Below are 12905 nucleotides of genomic sequence, written 5' to 3'. Positions count from 1 at the left end.
ACAGTTGTGAAATAATGGCACTGACTGTTCTGCAGAATAGTTTCCAGTGGACATGAGGAGCATCTCAGTTTGCACAGGATAAAATAGTGGGAGGTGAAATATATTCTAGCAAAATTCTAGGTGTGCTCTGTTTTTAATTTACCATGCTCACCTTTTCTTAAGTGGAGTAGTTTAAGCATAGCAGGCTGAAAAAAGGCATCTTGGGTAGGCCAAGTTTGTTTTTCCAACAGCTAGAGTCATTGCTTAAGTAGCAACATATTGTAATCAGACTGATTTTACATCAAACTGCAGTTTCAGTTTCAACTGTTAATGTGCCAAAAATAGAAATGGAGCATAACCTCCAGTTTGAAACACAAAAGGATGTCTTCACCATCATATTACATTGACCAATAAAAAGGCTTTGAAATTAATAAAAATAAATTTGACACAGATGTCTAGGATGAATAATTAAATATAATTTTCTAGGTTAGATTCTCTGTAGAAACAGTAAGAACAGAAAAGAAGCAAAGTAAGAACACCAGCAAACATACAAAAATGTAATTCTCCATCCTTGGAGATGGCAGGTATTGCCACCACTCACCATATGCTCAGAGGCACATGTTACCAAATTTTTCCAAGCTACACAGGAAGTGGATTGGACTGTGGAAGACTAACCTAAATTGTGTTTGCATTTTGACAAATTTGTAGGGCAGTCCAATATCTCAGAGAGGAGGTCAGTTCTCCTGCTCCTCTGGTGCATTCACTATAGCTGCCCAATTTCCCTGCTTTTTAAAGTTTGATAGAAATATCTGTTGGCTATAGGTACGTTCAGAGAGCCAGTGTGGTGTAGTGGTTAAGGTGTTGGACTATGACCTGGGAGACCAGGGTTCGAATCCCCACACAGCCATGAAACTCACTGGGTGACCTTGGGCCAGCCACTGCCTCTCAGCCTCAGAGGAAGGCAATGGTAAACCCCCTCTGAATACCGCTTACCAGGAAAACCGTATTCATAGGGTTGCCATAAGTTGGAATCGACTTGAAGGCAGTCCATTTCCATTTCATAGGTACGTTTTTAAACCACAAGGTTTTTTGCCTATTAGTGAATTAACTCTTCCAGAATCATAGGGCTCTAATTCACGAAAGTGAATGCATATGATTTCACTAGGGATATCTCTAGCAATGGGCCTGAGAACAAAATCTGTGTTGGACCAGTTCATCACAGGATGGGGCTAAAGTTCGTTCCATTCCATTTCCATGCAGGTTTTTAAGGACAAATTTATCTATTTATCTATCTACCCTTAAATCCTGTGCAAAACTTTTTTACGTAAAAGTTAAGGGGGAAAAAGCCACAAGGTGCTCCAAATTGTGAGTATTTACGTGGTGGTCGGTTGTTGTTTTTTTCAACTACAAAAGAGCGTCTAGCTAGCATGCAGGGCTCATGGCTGTGCATGCGCTGAAATCAATGTAGCAAGTCCTGCTGGGAATGACAGCACTTGATATGCTGTTACTCTTGGGGGGATCTTAGAGTCTTAGGGAGAATTGAATGTAAAGTGTACATAAACTAGGTAAAATTCCCCCTAAGAACAAGAGCACATTATCAAGACCTGTTGGTCCCAGTGGGACTTGCCAAATTGATTTCAACATGCACAACAGAAGGGGCCCTGTGTGCTAGCTAGCTGCTCTTAGGCAGCTGAAATTACTTTTGAAAGAAGAGGGACAGACAGCCCATGGACCTCCTCACATATAAATCTGTATGAGAGTGGAAATCTAGCAATGTGTGGATCCAGAGCAAACCCCTGCTGCAATTCCCAAATTGGCCCTGTTATATTGTATCTGGTGCATCCACTTTGGAATCATGGCTCACTGGATTCCTGCCCCTTCCTCAGCTATCGCCCAACTACAGAAATCTTAATTGATTCATGGTATGAGTTTGAATCGATTCATTTATTAATCAATCAATTAAATCTGTATACATCTGCAGGCAGAGCAATAGTTCTGAAGGGGGAAAAGCGTGCACAAGTCACAGCAGGAGCCAACTTGCAAAAGGCATTTCCTCCTGTGTGAGAGAAGGAAGAATGCCTCTTCTTAGATGGCACCTACACCCTCCTCCTATGTTTTTATAAGTTCCTACATTAAAAATAATATTTTTGTTTTTAAAAATCTGCTCCCTAATTGATTGGGGTCCCTTTTTTAATGAATCAAAAGATATGTAATCAACTCATGTAAGAGCTTAATTGATTATACATTACCTATCTAGATTTCACCAACTCTCAACGGGCTTTCAGAGAACCCCTCCCATGCATTGAAAGAACACATAAGGTTGCGTGTGGCTGTGTCAGCTAACCCTGTCCTCATTGCCACCAAGTGTAGCAGTCACAACTCCTGCCATCTGCACATTCAGCTGGCATGTGAAGGGGCTCCACATGCATACTGATGTATACACAGAGAACTCCTCCACGTGAGAGTGGAGCTTAATGTGGCCAAGATCCCCCCCCCAAAAAAAGAGGCATGGGGAGCTTTATGTGTGTGGATGAGCCTGCGTGTAGAGCTCCTTCATACATTGGCCAAACATGTGAACAACAAAGGGACATGATCATTGTGCACATCATCAGGCTCAATGCTAACGTACATGGCCCCCTCCAAATGTTTCTGTGTTGGGATATCATCTTTTTCAGTTTCACTCTCTCATTTATTAAATGTTACAGGCCTTAACCACCTTCGCTGATTAGATGTTACATGCCTAGATTTCACTTTCTCTCCTTCTCTCTCTCTTTCTTTCCCTCTGTTTGATTTTTGGGCCCTTGCTTGCCCAGGAACCCAAGAAAGCCTGGCAGAGAAGGAGTTGCAGCTGCTGGTTATGATTAACCAGCTGTCCATCCTGCGGGACCAGCTGCTGACAGCCCACTCGGAGCAGAAGAACATGGCAGCTATGCTGTTTGAGAAACAACAGCAACAGATGGAGTTAGCCAGGCAGCAGCAGGAACAGGTAGGCAGCAGAACACAACTCTGGGGCTGTGTTTGTCATTCCCAGCCTTTGAACGATGTCTTTGGGAAGTAGCTGGAGTGCATGTTGGTACTTTAGAGAGTCCATGTGACTGAAAAGGGATCTTGTCAATTCTGTCTTCAATATAATAGTGTTAAAGGGGTTACTAGCACTTTACATACCTCAAACGATTTAGGAAAGGCAAACAGTTTAGAAATGGTATTTATACAGCCACGAGAGTGGCTGTATACTATAGCCAGTGGGGATTTTTCACATTCTGCAATGTAAAATTGAAAATACCCCCCATGCCATTCTGATGCTTCCCATAAACTCATTTCAAAACACAACCTTACGTAACTTATAGTCCTGAACTCAGAAACGCTTGCTTAACAACCCTGTGAATTTTCATGGCAATACACAAAACAGTCAGAGAGAATAGACAGTTCAAAGTGTAAAAAGAGAGAGAAAAACCTCAGAGCCCTTTTGGACTTTTTTCTCTGTTCTCCTAATCTGTTGAAATTCATTAAAAATCAGCCATGTTCACAGAGTACCTGTAATCCTAATACTGATGTTGCCCCATACTCTGACCTTCATCTGCTGCAGTTTAAAAGTTTAAAAAATGCCTGGCTGATTTTTAATTAATTTAAGAAATTTTGGCTGGGACCCAATGATAGCACGGAGCATGCTCAGTAAGAACCAACTGTCAGAGTTCTAAAAGCCTCACAGCTGCTGGGCTTGCCTAATCAGAGGGTCACACCCACACCAGACTTTGATTTCATGTGAGACAGTCATGGCTTCCCTCAAAGAATCCTGGGAAGTGTAGTTTGTGAAGGGTGCTAAGAGACTCCTATTCCCCTGAGAGAATGGTTTAACAGTCAGCCACTCTGATCGAAGGTCTGTGAGGGGAACAGGGTGTCTCCTAGCAACTCTCAGCATCCTTCACTATCTACACTTCCCAGGATTCTTTGAGCGAAGCAAAGTGAAATCAAGGCCTGGTGTGGATGTGGCCAGGCAAAGCTTTGGTTTAAATTTGGGTGGGAGGCTACATGTGTCTGCTGTAGAATAAAAAGGTGGGGGAAAGCCTGAAAAAGAATGATTCTGTTTACAATGTTTTCCTTTTGGAAAGGAAACGGGCTTCCCTTTTGGAAAGGAAAGGGGCTTCCCTTCTGCCCAGTGCCCACCCACCCAATCTCCTCCCCTCCCACTCCCTGCCCCTTCCCTGGGTCAGTGTTGGACTACGACCTGGGAGACCAGGGTTTGAATCCCCACACAGCCATGAAGCTCACTGGGTGACCTTGGGCCAGTCACTGCCTCTCAGCCTCAGAGGAATGCAATGATGAAATCACCTCTGAATACCGTTTACCATGAAAACCCTATTCAAAGGGTCGCAATAGGTGGGGATTGACTTGAAGGCGGTCCATTTTCATTTTCAAACATGATTGCATAGAAATAAATCCCACTGAACTAAAAAAATATGCAAATGATCAAACCCACCCTCCCTTCTCTTTCCTCCTATCCCCTCCTCTTGCCCCTTCCCTCCCCCTTCCTTTGCCCCTCACTCCCCATCCCTTCCAATCCCCTCTTTCCCCTTCCCCCTCCTCCCCTTCCTCCTCCCCATGGTCAGTTTTACCTATCTTAAACATGATTGCATGGAAGTAAATACCATTGAACTCTATAAGCATGCAAATGACCAAACCTGCTCTCCCCTCCACCTTCCTTTGCCCCCCTCCAATACGCTCCTTCCCACTCCCACTCCTCCTCCCCCATGGTCAGTGTTTCCTATCCTAACCAAGATTGCATAGGAGTAAATCCCATTGAAAATAAGCATGCAAATGATCAGACCTGCTTTCCCCCTCTACTCTCCTCTCCTCTCCTCTCCCTTCCTCTCCTCTCCCTTCCTCCTCCCCTGCCCACTCCCCCCCTCCCTCCCCCCTCCCTCCCCCGGTCAGTTTTATCTATCCTAAGCATGATTGCACGGGAGTAAATTGCACTGAATTTAATAAACATGCAAATGATCAAACCTGTCCTTCTCCTCCTCTCTCCATCCTGCCTCCTCCCCTCCCAGTCCTCCCCTCCCAGTCCTCCCCTCTGCATTTCCTCTCCTCCTCCTCCTCCCCTCCCCATCCTCTGTGGTCAGTTTCACCTATCCTAAGCATGATTGCAGGGGAGTAAATCCCATTGAACTCAATAAGCATGCAAATGATCCATCCATTCTCAGCAAACTTCGACAGCATCCCATTTATTACCTCCCGGATTAAAAAGCAGGGAAATTCACTAATAGGCAAAAAACCTTGTGGTTTAAGAACATACCTATAGCCCACAGCTATTCTATCAAACTTTAAAAAGCAGGGAAATCGGGCAGCTATAGTGAATGCACCAGGGGAGCAGGAGACCTGAACTCCTCTCTGAGATATTGTACTGCCCTACAAATTGGTCAAAATGCAAACACCATTTGGGTTGGTCTTTCACAGTCCAATCCACTTCCTGTGTAGCTTGGAAGAATTTGGTAACATGTGCCTCTGAGCATATGGTGAGTGGTGGCAACACCTGCAATCAGCCCAAATAATAGAAAGAAGACATGTGCTGTGCTGATCTTGTTTTAGCAGGGAGGAAGCAACATTATTAAGACAGTTGATATAGTTCAGATGGTCACTTTGAATATGTCTGATTTCCTTTGCAATTTTAGTGACGTTTCCTATAGGAAATCATTTTCTTTTGTTTCTATTTCTGTGAATATGTGAAGTACAGCAACTCTTTGCAAAATTTATACTAAAAAAACTCCAAACATAATTGTGGAATAATGGCACTGACTTCTGCAGAATAGTGTCTAGTGGACCTCAGGAGTGTCTCGATTTGCACAAGATAAAACAGTGGGAGGTGAAATATATTCTAGCAAAATGCTAGGTGTGCATTTTTAATTGACTGTGCCCACCTTGCCTTAAATGAAGTGGTTTGAACATAGCAGGCTGAAAACATGCATCCTCTTTTTTCCAACAGCTAGAGAGTCATTGCTGAAGTAGCAACATATTGGAATCAGTCTGATTTTTCATCAAACTGCAGGTCCAAATTCCACTGTTAATGCACCCAAAATAGAAATAGAACATAACCTCCAATTTGAAACACAAAAGGCTGTCTTCACCATCATATGACACTTACCAATAAAAAGGCTTTGAAATTAATAAAAATAAATTTGACACAGATTTCTGGGATGAATAATGAGGGAAATAAAATTTTCTAGTGTAGATTCTCTGTAGAAACAATAGTAACACAGGAAAGAAGCAAAGTAAGAAGAACACCAGCAAACATACAAAAATATAATTCTCTATCTTTGGAGATGGCAAGTGTTGCCACCACTCACCATATGCTCAGAGGCACATGTTACCAAATTCTTCCAAGCTACACGGGAAGTGGATTGGACTGTGAAAGACCAACCCAAATGGTGTTTGCATTTTGACCAATTTGTAGGGCAGTACAATATCTCAGAGAGGAGTTCAGGTCTCCTGCTCCCCTGGTACATTCACTATAGCTGCCCGATTTCCCTGCTTTTTAAAGTTTGTTAGAATAGCTGTGGGCTATAGGTATGTTCTTAAACCGCAAGGGTTTTTGCCTATTAGTGATAGCTGATGTGTGAGTCACAGTGAGTTGTGAGGTGGGAATAACCTGCATGACCTATTATAAAACCTTAAAAGCACTGAATGCCTTACTACACAAATCAAATATGTGTTCAGAACAGAGAAAATGCACCAGGGTAAAGTGAACAAGTTTGCAAATCTGATATAATAACTATCGTATAGTGATGCAGGAAGGTGATGCTGGTGTGAATAGGTAGGACTGGGCTATTGCATTGTGTCAGGCCAGGCCTCAGTTAAAGGTTTTGCTAGCTATAGCCATAAACTTCAGCAGCATAATCCTGCTTACAATTTTATTATGTACATGTCTGATTTTATTTTTATAAGCCGCCCTGAGAGCCCTATGATAGGGTAGAAGGGCGGGATAGAAATATTTTAAATAAATAAATATGCATGTTTACTCTGACGCAAGTCCCATTGTGCTCAGTGAAGCCTACTCCCAAGTACAAATCTTAGATTTGAAGAATTTGGAATCCAGTTACGATTTCTCATTATTGCAAAGACTGTTTATTTGGAACAAAATGTCTATTTTCCAGTGGCTTTCCAGGTATTGATGATAGTATCTTTCCACTACACATGTAAACTGTAGGTTTCAGTCCCACAAACTACTTAATATGGGCTGTATGAATTATAAATGTTGTTTGATCAATATATGTAGAACTATAATGGGTTAAGTGCAGTTATGACCACTTTTCAGTGATTTGCAAATCATATTGATGCATCTGACTGTGCATAGTTGCTTGTTGGAATTCTTAGGCCCCCATATTAAAAAAAATGTAAGATCCTAGCCCTCATGGTATGTGGGAATATGGAGAATAATTAGGAAAGGATATAGAACAAGGAGAAAAGTTTTATTAAAAAACAATTTTATTTTTCTTCCCTCGTGATTGCCAAGTCCATAAATTGAGATTTTTCAAAGGTACTTCCCCATTTTTACGGTCCATGGACGAATAAGTGCAACATGCATGCCTACTGTGCTTAGATACTTGTGATGTTTCTGAAATGATAAAGTATTATTCATAGCTATGTATCAGTGAATTGCCACCTCCAGTTTATAGTATACTCAACATAGGTCTAAGTACTGGACAATTTGCCTGTCCCTATAGTGTACATTAGAAGGGTATCAAAGGCTACTAACCATGATGGCTATGCTCTGCCTCTCCAGTTAGAGGCAGTATGCTTCTGAATACCAGTTTCTGCAAACCGCAGGAGGGGAGAGTACTTTTGTGCTCAGGTCCTGTTTGTGGGCTTCCCATTGGCATGTGGTTGGCCACTGTGAGAACAGGATGCTGGACTAGATGGGCCACTGGCCTGATTCAGCAGGTTCTTCTTCTGTTCTTAACTTTATATTTTAAATAGAATAAGGCATAAGGAAAGGCCCTGATGGCCTTAGTTTCAGAGAGGTGTGCCACTGACCTGGTTCACACTTAATGCTAAACTAAACCATGGCTAAGTGAGAACATGTGAACGTGCAGGTACTCACAGGAAAAATCACAGCTACTTTTCTCCTCTAATGGTCTTAGTGCTCCGTACTACCCAGAGCTAAGCCATGGCTTGGCTTAGCATTATGTCCAAACCCAAGCTCATGGTTTGTCCCTCTCAGACAAACTGTAAGTGGTAAGGCAAGAACAAACCTTGACTACAGCTTGTAGTTTGAGTGAGGTAACATTAAGCCAAACCATGGCTTTGCTCTGGACAGCAGAAAGAGGAGTGAAGCAAATGTTATTTTTCCTGTGAGTCCCTACATGTTTGTGCATTCTTGCTTGCCATGGTTTGGCTTAGCATTACATGCGAACACTTGAGTTCTTCATTGTCTTCTCCTCTTGCAGATCGCCAAGCAACAACAACAGCTTATCCAACAGCAACACAAAATCAACCTGCTACAGCAGCAGATCCAGGTAAAAGGGGACTGTTTTTTCCTCTGTGCATCACAAGGAGAATTGGCTTAATTAGGGATTGAAAATCAGGAGACAAAAGGTTGGTGCCTTGTTCTGCCAGAGACTCCTTGTGTATTAAGTTAGTGGTGTCATGTTAATTCTTTTTAGCTGTCCAAAAATTAATATAGAAGCCGTTTAAGGTGATGATGGTGAGAAAGATGAATTAAATGTGGCTTTAAAAAGAGCCAGTGTGGTGTAGTGTTTAGAGTGTTGGACTACGACCTGGGAGACCAGGGTTCAAATCCCCACATAGCCATGATGCTCACTGGATGACCTTGGGCCAGTCACTGCTGCTTAGCCTCAGAGGATAGCAATGGTAAACCACCTCTGAATACCGCTTACCATGAACACCCAATTCATAGGGTCACCATAAGTCAGGATCGACTTGAAGGCAGTCCATTTCATTTCATTTTTAAAAAGTAAGAGGGGCATGCCTGTGACTGCAGATCTAAACCCCTTAACTTGGAAGTAAACCCCATTGAAATCAAAGGGACTTACATCAAAGTCAATGTGTTTTAGATTGGGATGTATATCATACACTAACGGTGGGGAGCCTCTGGCCCATGTGCCTAATTGGGATTGCCAGGGCCCTCCCCATTTGTGCCATGAGACCGTTTTGGCAAAGCCACACCCACCTGCCCTACAACTGAAGTCACACATGATGTTCCAGGCTATGGTCTGAAGGCACATGAGGCCAGTTCCCTGTTGAAGCTAAGCAGGGTCAGGTCTGATCAGTGCCTGTATGGGAGACCGCTTGGGAACCATATGTAAGCTGCCTTGGGTTTCAGTCATGAAAAGAAAGGCGGGATATAAATGTAATAAATAAATAATAATAAAATAAAATGTCAGGTGCGGAGCAGATAAAGGTGTGGCTCACTTCTAAAGGGGCTAGCAAAGTGCTGTGTGTAGCACCCTGCGTGGCTCTTTCCAATCTGACAGTCAGCTGATCTGGGGGGTTGCAAAATGCTGTGCGTGGTGCTTTGAAGCCCAGATGATCAGGAATTGTGGTCTTCTGAGGATGCTGTCCATTATTGTTAGATAATTTGGTAGGCCCTTCACAAGAGGCTTGAAAGTTGGGTATGTAGACATGCCCTTATTTCATGTACTTGGAGATGCATTATGACAAGACTCATTTAAGATTGACATGAAATTGAGCCTTCAGTGTCATCAGCCCAGTTCTCTGGAATGCTATGCCAACAGAGATTCAGCAGGCACCTTCTGTTTTAACTTTTAAGCGCCTGCTGAAAAACTTTCTGTTCTGCCATGTAGGCTATTAAGAAGATACTTTTTTCCAATGAAATTGACCTTTGTTTTTATTGTATTTTTAATGTTTTTGTTCTATGGTGGTGGTTGTTGTTTTTAACTTGTAAACCAGTTTGATGTTTTTAATGTATACAAATATTTTTATAAATAAATAAATGTAGCAATCCATGTTCCGTTTCATAGACATAGTTCAGTTTAAATGTACTTCACCTTCATGCAGGCACACTTTTGGATATTCTGAGAGCCAAGCTAGCCAAATTGCAATGAGTGAGAGGGCTCAGATTTAGACCATCTGCTATTAGCAGTAAAGGATACAGGCACCATCTTCATAGCAGCTCATGGGAAACTTCCTTATTCCAGGTCAAGATATTTGTCCATCTAGCTCTGTATTGTCCTCTGTGACTGGCATCGGTTCTCTGGGGTCCCAGGCTGAGATCTGTCCCATCACCTGCATCCTCACCTTTCTAAATCTGAGACCTTCTGCATGCACAAAGCGTACTGAGCCATGGTCCCTTCCTTTAGGGCACAGTTCGATCAAAGCCATAGTGTGGAGGGGAAGTCTTAATTGCCCGCATCCTGCACTGCAGCCCCAGTATAAATCCCTTCACCTTCTTGGCTTCCTTTAGCAAAAAAATAAAAGAAAAAGAAAGACATTGGAAATGTATTTGCCCATCTCATTCTCACTGTAGTTTGATGCTTAGCTTCAGCTTGCTCACCACTGTGGTATGGACAACAACATGGTTGTACCTCCATAGATATGTTGGGAAGGCACAGAAACTAACCTCCTGATGGGATGAAAAGTAAGAAGCTTATGGAGATCTCTCTGCAACTTCCTTCATTTGATCTTAGATAAGCCTTTTTGGATCGGTTGCGTTGTTTCCTACAGGAATGTTGCATTTGGCTGTCTCTTTTTCTCTTCTCTCTGCCCTCTGCTTCCCTCACTCTTTTCTCTCCAGCAGGTCAACATGCCTTATGTAATGATTCCAGCCTTTCCTCCCAGCCACCAGCCTCTTCCTGTCTCCCCAGATCCTCAAATGGCGCTTCCCATCCAGCCAATCCCTTGTAAACCAGGTATGAAGAGGCCAAGAAAAGTTATACATTCTGGTGAATGGGACACAGTCTTCCTGGGTGCTTTTGTAGTCTTGAGATGGGTGTGTGTGATTCACTAACAACTGCAACCATTAAAGTCCATGGGGCTACACAAGTCTATGTGGTCCGTGACTTAGATTAGAAACAAAGCCAAATGAGTCAGAGTTCTTAGATATGAAAGGGTTGATTTGATTTGATTTATTTATATGCTTCTTCCACAGTGAGCTGTGCCCAAAGCAGCTTGCAACATTCAGCTATCAAAATACAAAGCACTGTGGTGGGATAAGAGAATTCAGTTTACAATTAATTCAAACAGGACAAAAAATCAGCAATTTAGCAAACATAGGATAAATTCAATAGTACAAAAGAATTAATCTAGACTTAAATGCGTTGAGTACAGAGAAAAAAAAGAAAGTTAACAACCAAATTCCAATTGCTGTTGCAGGTCTTATGACGCTCTAAGGAGCCTCAGTGACCCAGCTTCCATACCATTCAAAGAAGGTTGGATCCAGTTAGTTTTATTTAGGCTAGCCTGTCCTTCACCTCAGTCAGCAGAATGTCTTGGGCCAGCCCTGCCGCAGAGAAGAACCAAGGCGCTGGTTCGGGATTACAGTTGGTAGTCCTGCAACTGAGGCAGAAAATGCAAGTTGTCTCAGTAGTATCTTGGAGCAAGTGGCAGACCTTCCTAGTCTGGGCTATGTAGTCAGGATGGAAGCATAGGAACCCAGGAAGCTGCCTTAGTATAATCTACTCTGACTGGCAGTGGCTCTCCAGGGTTTCTCTCCCAGCCTTGCCTGGAGATGCTGGGGATTGAACCTGGACCCTTCCGTATGAAAGGCAGATGATCTCTCACCGAGCTACAGCTCTTCCCCACACCCAAAGCACTGCATCTGGCCAGTTAAAGGGCCAGTGACTTTTTCTAGGATTTCAGGCTGTGGGGACTGCTTTGGGGAGTCTCTGAGGAGTCTGTGGTCCAGTCACTAAAGTCTGGGGGCAGAGGTGTCACCTTGGGATTCAGGGGATGACATGTGGGCTATGGTGCCAGTGGATTCCCATGGGAAGGAGCAGGGAGTGGATCCATTTCCTCCTCATGGCTGCTCTCGTAGAAGGACTCTGCATCCGAGGATTCTTGGTGCAACCCACGTCATCCTCAGACACTCCGGGACACACATTAGGGAACCATGCTTAGCTGTTAAACACATTTTATTTTTATGCAAATCTGTTTGATCTGCTTGATACCTTGAGGGTTGTGGCTGGGAGAAAGATCTGAGTGGATGTTTGACTCTGTAGGTAATCTCTGGCCCGTCTCTTTTCTGTATCCTCTGCAGTGGAGTACCCCATGCAGCTACTGCACAGCCCCCCTCCTTCAGCACTGAAAAGACCCGCAAGCTCAGGCCACCTACCCATCCAGGTACAACTCCTGAAGTGTTTTCTTTGTTGGCTCCAAACCCCTCTGGGAATGCACTCCTACTCTACTCTCCTTCCTTTTCAGGAATCTTCACAGCCACTAAACTTAACAGCAAAGCCCAAAGGCGCTGAGCTCCCCAATGCCTCCAGCTCACCCAGTTTAAAGATCAGCAGCTGTCAGTCCCTCACTCCTAACCATGGAGTTTCTCGGGAGCTGCAAACCAGCCCCCCCAGCCTTCCTTTAGGTAAGTCTGGGGAGATTTCCCCTGATCTGGCTTTGAGCTGACAGAAGTGATTTCTCTTTTGGAGGATGGCTACAAGCTCATGATTTGTGATCTTACTCTCTTGATTTGCTATAGGAAAATAATTTCACCCATTCCTGGATTCAGGAAGGGCCTAACTCCTCAGGATTCCAATTGGGATTATTTTCCTATATTGGTATTGTTGCACCAGAGTTTGAAGGAGAGAGACTGTATCTCGGTCACAGAGCACATCCTCTGCATGAAAAAGGTCCCAGGTTCAGGACTCCTGTCAGAAATTTTGGAGAGCTGCCTGCTGCCAGTCAGTGTAGGAAGAACACAGGAAGCTGCCTTATACTGAGTTAGACCATCATTGGTC

At 43.4% G+C, this 12905-nt stretch overlaps 1 protein-coding gene across 5 annotated transcripts in view; it reads left to right on the top strand.

Annotated features, from left to right (window-relative positions):
* Positions 1 to 12905, top strand: part of SOX13 (SRY-box transcription factor 13) — a 97439-nt gene that overhangs the window by 64501 nt on the left and 20033 nt on the right. For 3 of the 5 annotated variants that reach the window (XM_061632221.1, XM_061632220.1, XM_061632218.1), the window contains exons 5-9: positions 2793 to 2965; positions 8421 to 8489; positions 10748 to 10862; positions 12209 to 12291; positions 12373 to 12532. In XM_061632221.1, coding sequence (XP_061488205.1) covers positions 2793 to 2965; positions 8421 to 8489; positions 10748 to 10862; positions 12209 to 12291; positions 12373 to 12532 — 600 coding nt within the window. The remainder of the gene's footprint in view (positions 1 to 2792; positions 2966 to 8420; positions 8490 to 10747; positions 10863 to 12208; positions 12292 to 12372; positions 12533 to 12905) is intronic. The other 2 variants (XM_061632222.1, XM_061632219.1) reach the window with 1 other exon arrangement.

The sequence above is a fragment of the Rhineura floridana genome, chromosome 6 (assembly GCF_030035675.1).
Source record: "Rhineura floridana isolate rRhiFlo1 chromosome 6, rRhiFlo1.hap2, whole genome shotgun sequence".
NCBI lineage: Eukaryota > Metazoa > Chordata > Lepidosauria > Squamata > Rhineuridae > Rhineura > Rhineura floridana.
Note: the sequence above shows the minus strand (reverse complement) of the source record. Positions and strands in the feature narration are given on the sequence as shown.